This window comes from Mixophyes fleayi, chromosome 2, assembly GCF_038048845.1.
Source record: "Mixophyes fleayi isolate aMixFle1 chromosome 2, aMixFle1.hap1, whole genome shotgun sequence".
In the NCBI taxonomy this organism is placed as follows: domain Eukaryota; kingdom Metazoa; phylum Chordata; class Amphibia; order Anura; family Limnodynastidae; genus Mixophyes; species Mixophyes fleayi.
Window position 1 is genome coordinate 85,704,533 of NC_134403.1, and position 21,698 is coordinate 85,726,230.

Genomic DNA, 21,698 nt, shown 5'->3' on the forward strand with positions numbered 1-21,698 from the left:
ACACACACACAGATAGACACAGACTAGGGTCAATTTGTTAGGTTCTATGACACGGTATATAAAGCATATTCCCTCCTTGCAGTTAAACGTAAAGCAAGAAGCTCTGACAATCATGTACTCTTCATACAGAACCATCGACTAGTATATCCGTACATGTCACTTCTACAACATTACAGCCTTCCTATTGGCAATGCTCATCGCAAAAATCAGACGAGGAGTTCCTTGTGGCCATCAATTACCTTAAGAACGCCATGACTCATGGTCCAGAATGCTTCACATTTACTATAAAAATATACAGTGGCCTCTTGGCCGTTCATTTAACACACATATTTAGCACCTTTCTAGATGGGGCTCAGTTTGACCCAGTCTCTTCCCAGTAATCCATACCAACCTATAACACTCCCCAAACCAGGATGCTTGTTCAAGTAATTTTACGCAAGTCTTGCCGATGAGGCTGGGTCAGTTTGTGCAATGGCTAATCCACCTGGTCTAGATGGGGTTCGTTCCTGGTAGACAGGTGACGGACAAAGTCTCCCAACCCTGGTTATGGCACCGGAAACAGAGAAAGACTTTGACGCAGTGGTGTGGAACTTTATTAAGAGAACACTCAGTTTTCTGTTTTGAAGACAAATTTCCCCCAAGGTATTATGGCTCTTCTGCCACAGTATCTGTCAGTGCCTTTTCATCAACTCCATAATGGGGCTCTTCAGGATAAAATATGAAGTAAAGCTGTTGCATGTCACATGTGCACAGCATAATCACTGTTAACACAATGTAAGGTAGTGATCCATAGACTTTTACATATCAGGATGTTTGCTATATATCTGGTATATATGTAGAGTATGCAAAGGTTAAAGTAAGGGTTTCTTTTACTGTAAGAGTGGTTAAGCTATGGAATTTATTACATGTTCACTAATAGAATTTAATAAATTCATGTTTCATACAAAGGTGTATTTGACGGCACAATCGTCCTGTATGAGTGAGACTACTCTGCTGTTGGGGGACTTTGCTCCTTCCACTAACTCTCAGCCTTTGTCTTATTGCTTGTCTACATTCCTCTAATCACCTGCAAATGACCCTGTAACATGATGCTTGTTCTTCACTGACATCATCAAACAAGTATATAGGTCACATCCTGCTACAAGATCAGCCCATTCATCTAATAATTTGACTGATAAATTATACACATGGATGAGCAAGGGATGAATATTAAAGTGTTCAGCCCGGGTTTTTTTTATTTTAAAGAATAATATGGTGGAGATATGGAGATATATATATATATATATATATAGATATATATATATATATATATATATATATAGATAGATATATATATATATATATATATACACCACTATTAGTCATTAAGGTATTTCTACCCCTGTAAGGCTGAATGTGCAACTACATACTGTTTAACCTGGTGGGTTTCTATATTTTCCAATCTTACTATGCAGGTATCCTATCACGCTCCAGCTTTTATAGAACTACAGATCCCAGCATCCCCAAGCTAAATAGCAGCAGGCATTTGTAGTGCCACAGCTGCAAAGCCTCAAGCGGCATAAGTACCGTGTACACGTCAGACATGTAGCAGTGTGATAATGGAGACTGTACTAGCATAAGTCATTATCAGAGACGAGAACGTACATTGAAGAGCCCATTGTAGGAGGAGAGTGACCTTATAACCCAGCGGCCGTTAAGGGGCGCGACGGCATCGCGCGCTCTTTCGCTACCTCCCATCCTCTTTTGTGTTGCCGCGAGACTGCGCGCGCTTCCTCCATCCAGAATGAGCTCGAGGCCTGTCTCCACCCGCCGTCACGTGACGTCACCCAGGCCCGGGAGAGCGCGGGGTGGAGCATAGCAGCGTGCGGCGGACACGACGAGAGAAGCAGCGTGGAGCGTGTGCGGAGAGCCGGGAGAACCGCAACAACATGTGAGTAACCGGCGTCACGGGATCGGGTCACTGTCCGTGGGGAACGTTCTGTGTGTTTGGTAGCCTTGGTTTCTTTCTGCTGGGAGGTGGGGCGCCACACCTGATGTACCGGAGGGGCTGGCCCGGCGTGCACTCCCCTCACGGCACAGCCTGGCGGATCCTGGCCTCCCACACGGTGCAGAGCGGCTCCCTCCTGCCGGAGGCACGATGGGGCTGGACGGTGGTGGAGGGAGCCGCTCCCTCTCCCAGGCACCCTGGCCCTTCTCTCCAGAAGCTTCTGTCAGGCCGGATCCGCCGAGCGTGTAATCCGCTTACATACCCATTCATTTCAACGCGCACCTCGTTTTCTGCCGAGTCACCTGTGGCATGGCGGAGAGGAAGAGGCAGCTCAGGTGTATGTCACCTGCCTCCCCTGCACCGGCTTGCAGGGGGGAGGGGGGCAGGGTAATTGTCTCCCGTCTCCTTTCGTTTTGTAGTTAACAAGTCTGTCACTTAGTACCATGCATTATGTTGTAACCAAAACCATGTGCAGTTATGATCTTGGGTCTGAATAAAAATCGCCATGAAATGACACTGGTAATTCCAAAAATGAATGTTTTGGTTTTTCACCGTTGTTTAAAAGCTGTGTCTTTGTTGTGTGCTCTTAAGGAATAAATGCTATTTCTAATGGAAACGATCCACTGGGAAAAAAATAAAAAAAATGTTTCATGTAATATGTTTGATAGTCAGTGCCTCGCCTCATGTACAATTTCCTTGTTGTAATAGGTGTGTTACAGCCACATGGCAAGATTTGCTTTGTAGAATATTCATTTATTTTTACAGGTATCAACACATGCAGTTTTTTTTCCTAGCAAGTCCTACAATCTGTGTATGGCACAAAGAAAGCTTTGAACAGCACAGTTTAGTTTTAAAGAGCTATAGTTATCCAAGTTTGATAATTGGAAACAAGTGTATTAGTGTGCGGTTTTAACAATTCTAATAAGTTTCGTTTCTGTGTATGCTTGATTTATCTTAAAGGGCCATTAAACAGTAAAATCGAAAGACACCATGAAGGTAAAATAGTGTTAACCTGACATTCCACTGTAGATTTTTTAAAAAGTAAAGTATTACCCCTCACAACAGAAAGTATTATCCTTACTTGAAGCACTCCTACCAGATGTGATCTCTTCATAAAGCACTGGCACTCTAGCGTAAATCCTACGCCCGTCCAAACTTAACAATCATTAGCATTTTTACTCTATTAAAATACTAAAGCTAAAATGGTGAAATATTAGAATTTATACAGTAATTGTGGATAAACATATAGGGTCATACTCAATTCAAAAAAATGAGCGGTCATTTCAGTCAAACATAAAGGTGATTTCTCCGGACTGTTGCGGAGATGCATCACGGTGGCGATATGAATCTGCCCTGTGTGTGTTAATCCAAAGAAGGCCTAATTTTCACATCGTATGGTTAGACTTTTTTTAGTAGAAGTGCAGAGTTATGCAACTATTATTATCATTTATTTCTTGGACGCCACAAGGTTTCCGCAGCGCCGCACACAGTATAAACAGTAAACTATACAGGGTGAAACCATATAGAACAATAAACAAAAAGTACCAATATTTCAGAAACTCCAGGCAAGCTACGACGGAGCAGAAGAATAGGTGAGACAGGAGGGAAGAGGGCACTGCTCATGCGAGCTTACATCCTAAGGGAGGGTAAACAGACCAGGCACAAGAGGAGCCAGTTGAGGCAAGGGGAGAGAAGGGAGAATGAGCGGAGGAGATGGGGGTTAAGTAGATGGTTGGTAGGCTTTGAGGAAGAGGTGAGTTTTGAGTGCACGTTTGAAGGAGCACAGAGTAGGAGAGACAGATGGAACGAGGGAGGTCGTTCCAGAGAAGGGGGCTGCACGGGAAAAGTCTTGGATTCTGGAGTGGGAAGAGGCGGTGGCCGAGGGCAGGAGTGTGCATGGAGAGGAGGTTAGAGATATAAGGGGCAGTACAGTGGGAGAGAGCCTTGTAAGTGGTGGTGAGGAGTTTGAAAAGAATTCTGTAGGGGAAGCGGAGCCAGTTTAAAGCAAGGCAGAGAGGGGAGGCAGAGGAGGAGCGGCGTGAGAGGAAGATGAGCCTTGTGGCCGCATTGAGTATAGAGCGGAGGGGGGAGAGACTGTAGTGGGGGAGGCCAGTGAGGAGGAGGTTACAATAATCGAGGCGGGAGATGATGAGTGCGTGGATGATAATTTTTGTGGCTTCCTGAGAGTGAAAGGGACGGATCCGGGTGATGTTGCGTTGTTGGAATCGACAGGCTTGGGCAAGGGAATGACTGTGGGGGGGCAAAAGAGAGAGAGGAGTCGAGGGTGACACCCAGGCAGCGGAGTTGGGTGACAGAGGAGATGATGATGGTGTTGTTGATGACAATAGAGAGGTCATGGTGTCTGGGCAGAGGAAGACAATGAGTTCAGTTTTAGAGATATTGATTTTGAGAGTGCTCAGACATCCAGGAGGAGATGGCAGAGAGGCAGTCAGATACCCGAGCGAGGAGGGTGGAGGAAAGATCAGGAGAAGAGATGTAGAGTTGAATGTCGTCAGCATAAAGGTGATACTGAAGCCCAAAGGAGGAGATGAGAGCACCAAGGGAGGAAGTATAGAGCGAAAAGAGTAGAGGGCCAAGAACAGAGCCCTGCGGGACTCCCACAGGGAGAGGGTAGGGGGAGGAGGAAGAACCAGATGTTGATACAGAGAAGGAGCGATTAGCGAGGTGGTATGAGGTGAACCAGGCGTGGACAGAACCAGAGAGGCAGAGAGAGAGAAGAGTTTGCAGCAGGAGGGGGTGGTCCACGGTGTCAAAGGCTGAGGAGAGGTCAAGGAGGATGAGTACGGAGAAGTGACCATTGGATTTGGCTGATAGGAGATCATTAGTGACCTTGGCCAGGGCAGTTTCGGTAGAATGGAGGGGGCGGTAGCCGGATTGGAGAGAGTCAAGGAGGGAATTGTCCGAGAGGTGCCTGGTTAGGCGGCTGCAGACAATTCACTCAAGTAATTTGGAGGCATAGGGGAGAAGAGATAGGGCGATAATTAGCAAGAGGTGGGGTCGAGATTGGGTTTTTTGAGGATAGGAGATAAGAGCATGTTTAAATGAGGAGGGTACTACACCAGAGGATACATTTGCAATCCTTTATTAGATATGTGTGCAGTTATGTTCCAGCCCTTATGTCACCTTTTTATGTACTATAATTGTCTTCTATGTGTAAGACTGAAATAAAGAGCACAATACTGAGCTCAATAATTCAAACTGGGCCTGCTTTTTTCCTATCTGGGGTATAATTCTTGGACCTTTTTCTTATCCTTTCATCAATTCAGTCTATTGGAGTTAGCACTAAGATTTTTATTGTAGTAGGTTGTCTATCTGCTGTATAAGGTGTTATCTCACCTCTCGTAGATATGTTGGGGAATTTAGGGGGGAGTTCAATCCCCCCCCCCCCCCCCCCCCCCCCCGAAGTACTGCCGCGTTAAACGTATTGCCGCTATTGCGGTAATATTGACCCTGTCGGCGTTAAAACTACTGTAATAACGGTAATAGTGCGCATGGCCATTTGAATTCCCCCCTTAGACTGTAAGCTCCAATGGGACTGATGAGTGAGCTCTCTCTACAGCGCTGTGGAATTAGTGGCGCTATATAAATAGCTGATGATAGCTTCAAGCCCTCCCACATATTAAGGACATTGTCCTGATGGGATGTGAGATGCCATGTCATTACTTGCCTGGTCCCTATATATGAAGATACCAATCCATACTGCACTCCGGCAAAGAAACCTTGCCGATCTGTTGCTTTCTGCTTGATTAGGGAAGCACCTGCCTCTTGAGATTGCATCCTGCTGCAGAGGAGAGAGAGCTTATGGTGGACGTATATATATTTTTTTTTTTCTTGATTTTGTTTACATTAAAGGGCTTTTATGCTTAATTTTAATTTGTTACTAAATGACTTCATTAAACAATGATAATTTGGTGTTCTATGTAGCAGGGGAGATCCAGCACAGCAGCTCTAAAGCTTTCAATTGGAGCCACTGAAACAGATCTCTCCTGCTACGAAGAGAGCCGAGCAAGTGCGTAAGTGGATCAACAGAAGGTCAAGTAATATATAAATGATGTGACTACTAATTACAGCAAATGTGTGTCACGGGAACGACACCAAAGAAAGATTGGTAAGGGAAATTATTTAGTAAAATTCTTCCAAAGTTGAAAACTATTTGTTATCTCAGGGTTGTGGCCAAAAGAAAACTTACACAGGTGATGTTTAGTATGTATTTTTTTTTTGGATTCATTTCAGGACATTGTTTTCTTCCAGTAGCATATTGGAAGAAGATTCTTCCTAGTATTATAACCTTCTTGGATTTATTCCCAAACATTTTAAAAATATTTTATTTAGGGTTTTGCTTTGTTTTTTGTAAAATCATGGGGGACTTAAAAGGTTAGAGACTCCTATTGCCGGCACCAGTTGATCCAGTGTTATAGGACATGTTTCGGCGCACGACACTGCGCCTAGGAAATAAATGGATTTATTTAGTTCGACGGACCCTCAAAATTGATATATAATAAAGGTATAAATGGCTCACAAAATGCACACTGGAGGGCTTATACTGGATTTGTATTCATTGGAACTTCAGCTCTGAAAAGTCCAGTCTCTGTCAGAGCGCCACTGGCCATCTAAATGGTAAAATGGAAAAATTGTAGGCCTTTGTATTATAATTTTGTAAACAGTGCTTGGTGGCTCTGCTCTAGTGTGAAAGTCAAAGCTCTCGCTAGCCCACTTGAAGATCTGGGGGTAAATATATCAAGCTGCGGGTTTGAAAAATGGAAATGTTGCCTATAGCAACCAATCAGATTCTAGTTATTTATTTAGTGCATTCTACAAAATAGCTAGAATCTGATTAGTTGCTATAGGCAATATCTCCACTTTTCAAACCTGCCATAACCTCGTAGCTTGATTACATTTACCCCCGGCACTCCCTTCACGTCTCCCAGACACATGGGACCTAGGTTCCTGGCCACGTGATGTACTTTTCTGTAATTTTTTTGTGTGATCCAACCTGAAAGGACCTCGGCGCACTCAATCATGATAGAACTGCACATCCTAATCAGGTATCACAGAATCTCCCTTTCCCACTTAGTACAGATCCATTTAAAACCTTGAATAATTCCACACCTCCCCTGTTAGAGATTAAGCAAGTAACCATGGGGCTTCTACTAGTGGTTTGGTAAGCATCCTCTTGCTGAGAGGGCTCTATTATATAAGGAGTGGGCTCCGGCACACAAAGGGCAAGTTGAATGGAATAAGAGGCACATGATTCACTAAATTAACCCACTAAAATGCTCTAGGATAACCTTGCAAATGGGACATTTGAGAACATGTAAAAATAGCCAACACAATATACTGCAGTTTCCTTGGGAGAAAGGGGGTATGTGGCAGGTTTGACTCTAATTGATTGCAGAGCAATTTGCTGTGTTAAAAAGCAAATTGTATTGTACATGTTATCACTAGCAGTAATATTGCTGCTGTTGGTTACTTTGTTTATAGGGGAGGGGATATTTGTTGCTTGTGCCAACTGGCCTGAAGTGAAATTATGGTGGGTGCCGGGCAGCTTCCAATGGAAGTGGCAGGCAAAAGCGCTTTCACTGCCTGGAGCGTCTGACACTGCATTACAAGTCTGGTTGTCATTATTGCAGTCAGCATTTGTCTCTCCATGGGCAATTTGCAGTTCATCAAGACATTTGATGAACTGCACCATGGTAAAGTTTGCATGCAACTGCTTAGTCATATTTATTGCGCTTAACTTCCTGTTCTCTCTACTGACATATTTTATTGATTTTTGTCTGCAAGGTATTTGGGTGGTGGGTTTTTTCTTCCAGGAAAGAACAGTTATTGCTTGTTAAATTTTTATTTTAATATAGTCTGGGAAAAATGGCTTTAATTTCTGTTTTAATTAAATAAATATGTTTCCCTTTTAGAAGATTTAATAAGCTATTTTAATAGACATAATCATTTGCACAACTTGCACCAAACATCATTTTCAAAGGTTACACTTAATACACCATATAGCACTTAAAGGGATTTTAAACCTTTTGGAGGAGGTGTTTATAAATGTACCTATCGTTTAAACCGCACTTGAGATGGGATGGGCTGTCCCTTTATGTACAGCAGTGACACTGTCACAGTATGTACTGTACCTGGCTCTTTTGATGCTCTCCTTTAATTATTCTTTTTAAAACCGTAATCGGATTGAAAAAGTGAGGGTTTTGTGTTTGTTTTTATTAACAAATCACTGGCAGGTTATCAGAAGTATGTTGATAATTACAATTTTGGATTGGTTTGTTTCTTCAGGCCGCAATTGATGACTTATAATTCTGCAAAGTGTTTGGGACTACCATGGCAAACAGTCACATGGCATATGATGTACTGGGCAGATAGGCTCTGGATCTTCAACCTCCCTCTCCCCTTCTGCCTTCCCATGGCATGCTGACCAGTTTCATTCTGTGTAGCAGACTGGCTAACAGAGTCCATATTTTGTCTGTGCACTGACATCTTCCCACTCCTCCTTCCCCTCTGCCATCACATGATATGCTGAGATGTGACCATGTGGTAGCCATACTTTGCTGTCCAGGGAGAAATTGAAAATGAGCTAATGATCTTTAGGAGTATAGCTAATAACAAAGATTATTGGATGCATGCTTAAAGGGTACTTGATTTGCTATTTAAATAAGGGTGAAAACTTGTGTGGGATTGCTTCTTTTAAATCAGCCTTTATTTATATAACGCCAACATTCTGTTGTGTTTTACAATTGGGTTATCGCTAGTTTTTTGTTTTGTTTTTTTGTTTAATTGTAATACACATTTTCTTTACAGGCAGCCAGCATCTGCAAAGTGGTACGATAGGAGGGATTATGTCTTCATTGAATTCTGTGTTGAGGACAGCAAAGAAGTTAAAGTAGACTTTGGAAAAGATAAACTAACATTCAGGTAAGTGCTTCAGGTAATTAGTGCTGAAACATTGCAATGAATGAGTTTTATGACTAATAAGTGACAGTATTAAGGCATCTCAAAACATTAACACTTTTATTTTTATTTTTTCTTTCGAGCCCCCCTGGATTGCCTTAACCACTGCTTCTTCCCCCATTCTGCAGGATTATAATGAAATGTTGTGCTTGTAGTAATGTCGTTATTCATAGCAATGGTTAGCTGATGGGTTGTCAGCCTGGCATAAAACTGCAGACTCAAATGATCAGCTTGCTTGTCCATCTTCTTTATTTCTAAAGGGTGCAAGCAGGAAGTAGGTCTGCAATGTTGTTGAATTTCTCTGATGGAGAGAGAGCTTCAGACCTTTGACTCTTAAGCTAGGTACACATTACAGAAAATTTCTCCTGATCTTTAACGATTTTACCGATGACTGAATGTGCCAATCAGCATGAAAATTCATGTGTACACACTTACATGATTTACCTTCAGATCTGTGCTCTTCATCTGTCATGGCCATTTGAAAAGATGGTGACTCTGTAAACTGCTGGTCGTGAGTGCATACATGTTGTATACACTTGCGTACAGGAACACATAGATTACATATAGAGCATGTTAAAAAAGATTTATTGATTTGCTATGAAAAGATCACTATTTCCATGTGCTTTACATTGAGACCACACAGCACGTGGGAGACAACGTCATGAATTTAAATATGCACGCCCACAAAGGTTGTCACTGTTGGAGGAACTATCGGCAGAATTGGCAGAAAGACTGTCATGAGTACATACACACTTCAGAATTTGCCTGACATCATTCCATTGTTTATAGAGATTTTTAGTCCAGTTATAAAAAATCTAATAAAACGATACAATGTACTTTGGTTTCGTGAAAGCATACACACTAATGCTGTATCGAACCTAACAGTTGTTTATCATGTGATTGGCACTATAATCGGGTGAAAATCCTGCATTAACCCTTCTATTTTATTTTTTTAAAACAAAATTGAAAAGGGTTGGCATTTCAACCAGGCCAATAAAAGGGGCATTGCATCCCTAGTTAAGAACCTTTTTGTAATGCCTGATGAGCAGTGTAATCCAGCAGCATGTGGAGTGGCTACTCACTGGACCTATGAGAATTAAAGCTGGTGCTCCTTACACCTCCTAACATCGAAAGCAGCATGTGGAAACATAGGCAACACTTACAAGATGATTTTACAACTCCCAATAATTCATGAAATGAATCGCATAACTGGAATTCTGCTCCTATGATATGTGCATCACAAATACAAAGTTACTTAATCCTTATACAGATGAGTGTGGATGCATGAAAAGTCAATAAAAATGAAGTGTATGTATGAGATAAACCAGTGATCAACTGTTATATTTGTTTTAATTAAGCTGCAACAAATATATTTTAAAAAAAAAAAAATGATGGATCCCACCTGGTTTCATTTTGAAAAATAGATTAAATCATGTCATGGATCTCAAATATTTATATTTTAATTGTTGATCACATATCTTTACAGGTGCTTGTAATATTGGTAGTCTTAAATATCTTTGATAAACTATATAAGAGCTTGGAGAGATTTTATATATAGATATGTGTGTCTTCGTTTTCATTCATCTCTTAACTACTGGAGTCGTGTATTTATTTGACAGATAAAATCATGAAGTCAATCAATTTTAAAGTCCTACAATTTCTATTTTTTTCAATAATTATAGATATTTTTATGTCTAATTATTGTGGATTATATTACATTTTAAAATCCTTTTGTAAGTGTTGCAAATTAATTTGTGGCCCAACTTCCTTTGTGTGTGTGTGTGTTGCACTATTCTTTGTAGTACTGTTGTGCCTCTTGCAGTATCTCAGCACTCAACATGTCATTGGGTTACTGCCTTCATACTCTTCCTGTGGGAGGAGGCTTAGGTTTACTGCCTCCTCATCAGCTTTATTCAGCAAGGATCTAGAGTAGCCACTTCAACTGATGCTGGTTTACTCCGCTTGTTACCCATTACACTGAATGTCTTGCCTGTGGATCTGATGTGCCTTTGAGCCGCTCTCATGTTTGCTCCTAACCACTTTGGTCTGAATAAAACATGACTTATGCGCATCCTATTAGGTGTTATCCATGTGTCATTTTTGAGGAGTTGCTCTGTTGTAAATATTGGCCTTTTGAGATTACACAGCTAAGTGTGTTCTTGCACATAGATTTGCTGTGGGTAACCGTGTTATCCCACAAGGGCTACTCCCTAAAGGGGAGGGGGTAAAACAAACCAATGAAATACAACCTTAATATAAAAATAACCTTTTATGTATGTAAAATTGAAGCACTTCTAAAGTACGTACGTACGTACATACATACATACATACATACATACATACATACGTTCTTATTGATGTTCATGATTAAACATTGTAACCACCCCACAATGTGGTCATGAAAACCTCTATGCAAACTGTTAAACAGATCACTGCTGTTCCTGTGCCTTCCCTTGCAATCTCATTGTTAGTTTCTTTCCTCTTGATTGGTGTTGCTATTTTTTGCCAAATATCTCATTAATCCATATTGTAGAAATTGCCATTCATAGATTATGCTCTTTATTTGCACTACCAGAACCGGTAAGCCTATGATTTAAATATTTACTACATTGTTCTGCATATATGGGGGATCATGCGCTGTAGTTACAATTCATGCAGTAATTTTAATTCCACACAAAAAAATTGTTTTATTTATTGCCAACATAATGCATAGCAACTGTCCGAACACTAAAACGTTTGGGAAACACTGGCATACAGGAACAAGTATTAATGTGATGATAAAGACTTGTCCTACTGCATGTTCATCGTTTTTAGCCTAAAATAATTTTCCCCAATTTCACTTTTTACCTGAAATGTGAATTGCTGATGAGTGTTGCAGTAATACACACTGAGCAGAAAACAGAGTTAACTTAATAACAAAGCTTGCCAAGAGGAGTGGCATTGACTTGATTATTAGTGTGCAGATCTCTAGTAATGGGGAGATTAAGAATGACTTCCCCCAAATACTTAAGTTTTGTATGGCGTTTGTTTCGATATGATAAAATATACTTCCCATTTTTTGGGATGTGAATAAAAGGCTCCATTGGTCCAGCAATATTAACTGTGCCAATGGCGTGTCACCATGAATTTCCCATTCATGTGCAAGGGAAGGCCGTAGTTAACATAATCCAAAACCAGAAAGTGAAAATAAATTGCTGCTGTTCATGTCATACAAATAGACGTGATCGCCAAGTGTTTCCACCTTTAGCTACTATGTATTGCTCTCCTAAACCATTTAATGAGGGAAAGAATATCAGGGACAGTGTGGTGTCATTTTAATTTAAGTATATTTTTCGACATTATGCTCCAAGTGTTGAGAAACCACCAACAGTTCTAGATAACAGAGAAGCCTGTTGATAACTCTGAAAGTCATCATATTTTTATAAAAGTCCTCACACAGCCATAAGAGCAGAGGCAGGTAATCAAATTTACTTGTGTAGGTTTCATTAAAGTGAAAACAAATGAATGTTTACTGGTTTTTTTTTATTTCTTCTTTAAGAGTGTCTATTTTTATAGAAGATGGAATTGTTTCTTACAAAGTATTGTATGTGGTGCAGGTTCAGAGCCCTCTTAGTGAAAGTTATTTATATCCGCTTATTGTCAGTTTGATTTTAGCACAAGACATGTTATTAATTCTATTTTAACTCTATTTTGCAGTTGTCTGGGAGGAGTCGATAGTCTTAAAAACTTAAATGAAGTTGATCTGTATCAATCTATTGACCCCAATGTAAGTTCTTTTAAATTTAAATTTCTACTGTTGGTCTTTGTTTTTCTTTGATTTATTGTATATCAAACACATGTTACTGGTTTTTCATTTGGATTCTCATACATCATTGCACAATAATTTACTAAATATACTGCATTTAACAATGAAACTGAGTCACTGTACATCACTTTAATCACTTCAAGACTGCGAGGTCCACCGCTCGCATCATGACCAAATGCGCTTGGAGTACATTAGTTTAGTTCGGGGTCATAATGCTGAGGTGGAGCCTTCAGGAGTGCGAGCCTCAGGGTAACCCCTGCAGACTCCTGCTGGAAAAGTGCAGGGACCAATACATGACATGGATGACAAATAGTAGGAGTACTGTGTAACAGTAGCTCCTATGTGGTCAGTGAGACTGCAGTTTTACAGGATCCTGTACCTGCTATAGTCTATCTCCCAGTGCTTCAGCCTCCAGATTGCCTTTAGTCTGCCACAGCAGTCTGGTAGTCCACCATTCATCAGTCCAATCCTCCCAGAGGAAATTGTTTACCTAACTGATGTGGACTGTCCTGAGAAGGTGCAGTCCAGGGATAAGTGTTTTTCTTTTCTACTCTCTAGCAAGCCTTGGGGGATGACTAGATGCTCACTTTAGAGAGTGGTAGGGTGGCCTTTTTTCTGGTGTACAGTCATGACGTTTCCTGATATCGATGTTCAAGAACGTCTCTGACCGTTCTCTCCTGGAACCTGCCTAGGTTACTTCCCCAGTTCCTTCAGGAAATCTCCTACCTCAGCATTGGAGCGAGACACGGGTATTAAGCCTAATGATTCTTTTGCATAATGTTGAAGATCTGCAAGCGCTTCATTCCCTGAAATGCAAACATCTCCCTTCCACATAGTTTAGGCTCCTGAAGAAAATTTTGTACCGGTCGTGGTGGACTATTCTTTGAGTGATGGAGACTATAAAAGACTGATGATAAGGCTATGGACAATTTTGTGGCCCTTTCAAAAACTTAGCAGACCCTCCCTACAACAGGTTCTGGTCAGTCTTCTGATTTCTGTCCATAAACATTCAGAACTCACAAGACAAAGATCTTTTTAGAAAGTGATCCGACCACCCAGTTTTTCCCCAGACCTGCTTTTAGTGAGTTGGTGTCAGACAATGGTTGTAGCCAGACCAGCATTTTTCACAACTCACACTATTTCTAGCCTGTTTAAGGGTGTTTTCGTGCTATGAGAAATCTCTAGCTCTGGCCTGTCTGTTTTGTAGCCATCTAGGACCATGATTGCTCTTCCAGATGTGGTGTCGTTTTAAGGATATCTAGGTCAAAAGCTTTTTTTTTTTTTTTTTCCCCCACATCTCTGCATTGGTGCTTAGGTTAGCCTTTGCAGCAGCATGGTTGGCTAAAGCCATAATACTTGGGCAGAACAGCTTCTAGAGGGTTGCAAAATGGTACTCTCAGAATGCAGCTTGCCTCTGATATCTTCAATGCATCCCCCTACTTGGAGGGCTTGGCAATTTAATTCTGCTAGATTAGAAGTAAAATCCTTAACAATTCAGTGGTGACACACTTGGACAGTATTTCTAAAATGTCTGTTTTTTATTGCCTTTTCCTAACTAGAGAAGATATTGAAGGATGCTATGAGTGCAAACTGTTTCTTTGTACCCCAGAATAGACCCAAACTAGTTTTAGCTGCAAGTGCTATTTTTTGCTCCTTGGATGCACAACAATCGTGGAACCATTTCTTAAAGCCCATGGCTGTATCCTTGTTTTCTAAACAGAAACACCTTAAAGCTGGTGGCAACAGCAAGTTTTGCTATCTGCTAGGATTTAGGGGCTACTCTCCATCATCTCCAGGCCACATTCTGTGTCCAACCCTTGGTGTTCAGTTTATTTAATCAGGGATGTCTGGGCATCCTTGTCATTTTCATCCATTTTCAAATTTTTTTGCATTTTGATCCTTATTAATTTTTTAAGAAAAAAAATGTTTTTGGTCTCTGCCTAATGTGCTGTCCAGCAGGAGATAATACTATACATGAAGGGGATTCCATTAGCAATTGTGCAGTATTTCTTTCCACAAAAAAAGTATTAAAGTACTTGGTAACATTTAGTGCCTCTACCTGTTGAATTTATTCCAAAAATTCAAGATATGTACTCCAAAAAAAAAATGTTATTTTGTCTCAACAGGAGTCCAAACATAAAAGAACAGACCGATCTGTCCTGTGTTGTTTACGAAAAGCAGAATCGGGCAAGTCATGGCCAAGGTTGACAAAAGAGAAAGCAAAGGTATTTTCTGAGTGTCAGTCTTTTCCCTTACAAGTTTGTACAGAAATTAAGGCAATTAGCTCTGTGAGTAAATTTGTATATTGGCTATATTCATATCCTTCGCAGTTCATTGTCATTGAAATTTAGAAATTAATGCTGTCATTTCTTGCAGCTCAACTGGCTTAGTGTGGATTTTAACAACTGGAAAGATTGGGAAGATGACTCCGATGAAGACCTGTCCAATTTCGACCGCTTCTCAGAAGTAAGTGAAATATCTCGTAGTCTTTTCCTGTATTAAATGTGAACTTACTCAGCACATATTCAACAATACATGTGGTGCTCTTATACATATTAATGTCTGTTATGTTTTCTACAGATGATGAACAACATGGGAGGAGATGAGGATGTAGACTTACCAGAAGTAGATGGTGCAGATGATGTAAGTTTAGAAAGGTCTTTAGAATTCCATTTGACAATCAACATTGTCCCTCTGCTTTATTCCGCACATCCAGACTCCCCCAGTCCTGTCGACTCCACCTTAAAACATTGCCAGAATACACCCTTTTCTTACTCAACATGCTTCCAAAACTCTTATTCATTCTCTCATCTCCTGTCTTGACTATAACAACCTCCTGCTATCCTATCTGGCATTCCTGACACCCATATGTTCACACTTTAATCCATCCTAAATGCAAGACTGATCTTTCTCTCTCACTGCTCCACATCTGCTGCACCAAGTTGCAAATCCATACACTGGCTTCCTGTTACCCCCATAATCAAATTCAAATTACTCACTTGCCTACAAAACCCTCAACAACACTACTCCTGCATACGTCTCAAATCTCATATCAAAATACTCTTCCTCCCGGCCTATTAGAGCTACCTCTGACCTGTGCCTTGTCTTTTCTCTGGTAACCACTTCTCACTCCTGCCAACAAGACTTCTCCCGGGCTGATCCCCCACCTATGGAATTCCATATCACACTCAATCAGACTTTTGCACAGCCTTCAAATCTTTAAACGCTTTTTTTTTTTTCTTTTTTTATTGAAGTGACCTTATCCCTGATAACACTACTTGCACTAATGCACCCTCACGGCTGCACCACTCTCCACTCTAAGCCACACTTGTTCCTTTTGTTTCAGCTGTGCCCTCTTCCACTTAGAATGTAAGCTCTCTAAAGAGCAGGGTCCTTTGTACCCTCTTTTTCATGCCTGCATTTATTTTGTCTACCTTGTAAGTACAGTTTTCCTTAGTGTACGGCGCTGCGGAGCACTGTGGTGCCGTACAAATCTTCAATAATAATTGGTGACATCTCACCATGTACTTTTCCCAAAAACACATTTCTGTAACACTCATTTGGATTCCTAAAGGGAATTTGACATTCGCCTTTCTGAAAATCCCTGGTGCAACGGTCTATTCTTGGGTACTGTTGCACAGTTTAGTTTCTACCCTGTACATTGAAATTTACTGCATAATATAATCTGAATTTCAATGACAAGGTGTTCATCTGCAGGTTGAAGGTAGGATGGGTCTTATGGTAGTGTAGACAGGCTTCATAATCTTTGGGTGGCCGAGTACATCCAGTATTGTATTTATTTTTGACAAGTAGTAATACTGAAAATTATATTCAGTGATTAGAAGTAGGGAAACATGGAAATAAACTTGAAATTTGAATAGACTAATGTGGATGTTCTGCTTTTGCATGTTAACCCCTTCATTGCAAAGGACAAGTGAGACTAGTCCCCCACATATACCTCTCAAATTCTATGGACAAGTCCCACTCATCCTTATTAGTACTCGTGAGATTTAACATCTAAAAATAACACTACAGGAATGGCGAGTGTGAGTTGCCGATAGAAGTGGCGGCAAATGATGCCATTGTGCTGGCACTAAGCCACTACACTACAGCAAAATCTGAAGAGCCAGGGGGTGGGAGAAGGTCATTAAAGTCCATGATTTCACCAAACTTGGCACCTACATTCTCAGGGGCACCCTCGTTTCAAAGATGGGAGCCTAGAGGTTAATCTCTGGTGGTCATTTGTGATCTTTAGGCAGTAACATCCTACACTACAGAAAACATTTAAGAAGTCCTGGGATGAAGCAGGAGATTGCAAATATGCAGTCTTTATCCTGTGTAAGTAAATGCGTTCAGATTCTATATTGTGTGTATAACTGGCGAGTGCAATTAGTTTTAATATTTGTTAAACTTTAAACCTGCCTGTGCACAAATTTCCAATTACTATCTTCCCTCATACCCTTTTAAATGTGGGTCCCCCACCATTACCAGATTGAATCTCATGATCAATACTGGTTCCAAACGCACACTCATAAGTGACTATAGCTCCTGAACGGAGAGGAGAAGCAGCTGATTGCTTCAGCATTTGTATTACACTATACACTTCCTGTTCTAGATGCTTGAATAAACACTTGCTGACTTATAGATTGTAGAGTCTTCTAGATTTTGCATTCTATTAGCATGCCTTCATTCGTTATCCTATTTACAGCATACAGTTTCATATTGGGTATATTCTCATTTTTAATTTGCTGTTTTCCTTTTTAGGATTCACCAGACAGCGATGATGAAAGTAAGTACTTGTGCAGTAATTTTTATTTAATTCTGTCGCTGAGTTTTAACTATTTTGCATATTAGTAACCTTGAAATAGGTTTTTGGATTAATAAACTCTCTCTCCCTTGCAGAAATGCCTGACCTGGAGTAAGAACATAACATCCTGAGTTGGGAGCTGGGTGGGAGAATTAGTGGAAAGAATATTTCAACACACTCTGCAACCGTTGCTGATACCCAAGTTGTAAATACAGTAACTAAGTACTTCCAGTCAGCCTTGTTCGTGTATTGTCACCGAATGATGCTTATCGGGGGTTAGAGATTTACAATTGTACAGGACACCCTTAACCTTTACAGCTACAGAGCACACATGATTATTTGAGATGTCTCTTTGCTCATTGTCACATGATTATAATATAAGGTTTGCATTTTACACATGGTTTACTTAGTAGTGACTTTAGTCGTCCTAAAAAGAGATGTCTGAATCCAACACACCTAAAAGTGGCACCAAGACATGCTTCAGTAATGAGGGGTTGATTTACTAAAGCCTATGTGTCCATAGCTTAACTGATCTGACTTTGCCTCTATCCTGCCCACTTGGGTATGGGGGTGGGGTGGTTATTGGTTTGGTGTTTTTGATTATTTTTTTTATTCCCATGCACACTTTATTATACAGGATGGAGGAAAATTATACCTTTAGTAAATCACAGGAACAGAATCCTCTCAAACTCAGGAGCCCTCTGGGTCTGATCTCTAGAGAGATGTAACATGCTATTTGAAAGAACATTATTGCTTATTTTAACATGCAGATTATTGGGAGGAAGCTCCCATTACTTGGTGATCACTTAAGTTATTGCTAAAACTGTTCATAAGGTATGAATCACTTCTCATTGCTTATTGTAGTGTAAGACATTTTTTTTGTATAGATAGTTTTGGTCACTAGGATATTCTCAAATAGATATTAGAAATGTATAGCACCACAGCAGATTGTGATATGTAATTAGCAGTAAAAGTAATTTGATAAATATAGGTTGAACTGCTACAAATGATTTAGTATTTGTGGATACTAAATAGAGGGATAATTAGTACTGTTCCCTCTTAAGACGAGTGACCTGAAAATGATAGTTAGAAATTTAATTTTCTAGGAACAAATATGTAGATTGTGAGCACATTAATTATTAGACCATCCAATTCCTAACTCTGAGAGTCCTGTACAATTGGTCATGTTTGACCCTTTGCATTTCTACCTTTGGAAGAGTGTAGACAGCTGTACATTGTTTCTCTCATCAGTCTGTACATTTAGACCAAATTGTATTTGCACTGTCACAGTATATATTAAAAAGGAAAGCGTAACAATGTTACATACACTATTCTGTTTTGTTTGTTTTATTTCTCTTTGATCAGGGGAAAAAAAGCCTAAGTTGTATTGGAATTGGTGGGGATTTTTTTTAATTGTCTGCATTATTTCTAATAAACTATTAAGAGACCTAATTATGATTTATTTTTATTTTTTTTAAATAAAACTTGCCATGACTGTTTTTGGGTAACAAGTGAGCTTAACAGAGTCTCACATGGCCTTGTATGCTTTCATGTTTCTTGCTTTGAATTAAATTACTCCTGATAACATTTTACCCAAAATTGCAGTAAAAACAAGATTAATAGAAGATGTCAAAGGCTCAAAACTATACAATTTTATAAGGTTTGTGATTCTTCTCCCAAAGTTGTAGCAAAAAATAATTATGTACAAAAGTGTTCTAAATGAATTCCGAAACGATTACTCATGCATGGGATCTTTTAAAACTGGGGCAGTCCAACTGTTTGTTGTGCTTTAACACAATCTCACTAAATTGTCAGATTTGTAGATATAGTGACCCGCATTCCATCTTGGTGAAGTTATCTAATGGGTTGCTACCATCATGTCAGTATTTTGACAAGGATCAGAACCCTCCTTGGATTAGGGACATGTTTGCTAAAGTTACTCTTGTTAACATCAGCAAGATTTTCTCACTTTTCCAGATATAAATACTGACGGTTGTAATGTTAGGCTTGCATAAAGCATTTAACTTGGTGCAGCGAATTTAATTCTGGCTGCTGTTAATAAAGTTTTTCTTTGGCTTTAATTTTATTAAATGGAACCAGCTACTATATCTCCCCAACAGCATCCATACTTCATCATAGCTCCCTTCCTGCTCTAAAGATGCACTTGCCAGTGCTGTCAACTGTCTATCCTACTCTTTGTCCTGGTGATTGAACTGCTTGCTATTTGAGTAGATCTTTTCACTGCCTGTCTGGCTTTCCAGTATGGAGGCTTAGAGGAATGGTTCTTGCTAATAACCTAGTATATCTTGGTAACCACTGCACCATACATTCGTTATTTCTTCTTAGAATGGCGGCCTTCATATAATAAGAGGAGTCCCTTCTAAATGCTTTATTTATATTCTTTTATCATCAATGCGGTTGTCCAGCAGTAAGAGCTGACATCCTTCTAATAGGTTGATTCGCTGTGTGTGCTTAATCGTGGCATGATTAAGCGCACACAGAGAAACACGCGTCAGTGTTTCGCTGGATGCTCCTGCTGCCTGTCTGATTATAGGGGTCCTCGCATATACTTCATTGCTCCAATAGATCCACAGTTAGATGGAGCTTAATAGGTTGATGGCAAGACATGATTATACTAGCCATTATATTCTGTAGGAATACAGACTCTATTAGGGTAATTTTACCTTTTTTCTTGCGGCTATAGCATTGAGATGTGAACTACCTATCTACTAAACCAGGCTCAGTTGTTTGCATATTAGGGTTATTAGAGTTTGAGAATATTCCCCTAATTATACTATATACAGGGATTTTGGCGCATTCAGCGAATTTTAAAGCACATAGTTGTTTTAATGAGAATTTATTTCACTGATCTCTACAGCTAAATAAAAGTTAAGTTTTAACTTATTTTCTCGTTTCTCTATATATGTAGACGGCAATAGTGCAAGTAATATACTTTCTATTTTCTTGTAACCCCAAATGTTGCCAAGTTTCTCAAACAATAGTGATAAATCTTGCAAAGCTGCCAGGAGTTTTCTGCCCCTTAAGCAAAGCCCCCTTCTCTTCGACCTACCTTGGGTTAACTACTGGGTATAAGCCAATACTGTACACTGATATAGAATATAAATAATGGAACAGCAATGAATATATAGACCAATAGCATATAGGAAATATCAGTTTATGAAGTTAATTGTGGTGCTGCCAAACAGGCAGGATTATTTTGTTATTTGTATTTCCCAAATAACCTTGCATTTATCTGTATTGAAACTGATCTGTAAGAAACCCGTTTTAGACCTTCAATATGTTTAATAAATAAAAGCACTTCACAAGGGAAAATTATATTGACACTATATAGTATATGTACAACATCTACACATGGCAAAAACAATATAACAGAATAGGTAATTATTAGAAGGAAGGTTATGAGCTGCAAGCTTATATCATGAAAATTCTAATATTTACACAGCCATCTAAACTCCAAGCAGCACGCTTTGACTTTATTTTAAGTATGCATAAATTCATATTAATTATGAGATATTGACCCCCAAATTTTCTGTGAACATATACATTAATTTGTCACTTTATTATGTACGCATAATAATGCAAATATCTAATCGGCCAATCGTGCCTTCAACTCGATCCATAAAAGTATGCCGAAATAGTGAGCAGCTGTTCTGTGGGTGAAAACGCCTTGTTAGGAGGGTGGCAAGATTCAAGGTGACTAACTCAAATCTGGTGGTAGTCATTACAGCGAAGTAGTGAATTCCGACAACACTTACACCTACATGGTAATCGTGACTGCTGTTATTGCCGACATAGGAAATGCAGACTCCTTCCAAAACTGACAACCAACAATTACGATAGGTGAACATATCGGCACAGAGATTTACGTCACTGTCAAGGGCGACCGTTACATTTGTACTGTTAAGGGGGCAATGGAAGGACACGCCGGCTGTAGAATGTACAACCCTCCCTAACAACCATTGACAAAGATGGTGAGAGATCAGGAGAGGATAGATAAATTTCTGGATCATCTGCATAGAGATCATACTGAAATCCAAAGGAGCTTATTAGTTTTCCAAGAGAAGTGGTGTAGATAGAGAATAGCAGAGGACCTAGGACTG

General features: G+C 39.9%; 1 protein-coding gene across 1 annotated transcript; it reads left to right on the forward strand.

Moving 5' to 3' along the window:
* Window positions 1-1,800: 1,800 nt before the first annotated feature.
* PTGES3 (prostaglandin E synthase 3) lies at window positions 1,801-19,029 on the forward strand. The gene is made up of 8 exons (XM_075199506.1): window positions 1,801-1,930; window positions 8,816-8,929; window positions 12,662-12,731; window positions 14,897-14,995; window positions 15,147-15,236; window positions 15,351-15,413; window positions 17,535-17,559; window positions 17,673-19,029. Coding segments are annotated over exons 1-8 (483 nt in total). The 5' UTR covers window positions 1,801-1,928; the 3' UTR covers window positions 17,693-19,029.
* The last annotated feature ends 2,669 nt before the right edge of the window (window positions 19,030-21,698 follow it).

What these genes read in the sequence shown, in the direction of transcription:
- PTGES3 (XM_075199506.1), top strand. An exon ending in ATTTCGACCGCTTCTCAGAA is followed by an intron (nt 15,237 to 15,350) that starts GTAAGTGAAATA and finishes TGTTTTCTACAG; the next exon opens with ATGATGAACAACATGGGAGG. An exon ending in AAGTAGATGGTGCAGATGAT is followed by an intron (nt 15,414 to 17,534) that starts GTAAGTTTAGAA and finishes TTTCCTTTTTAG; the next exon opens with GATTCACCAGACAGCGATGA.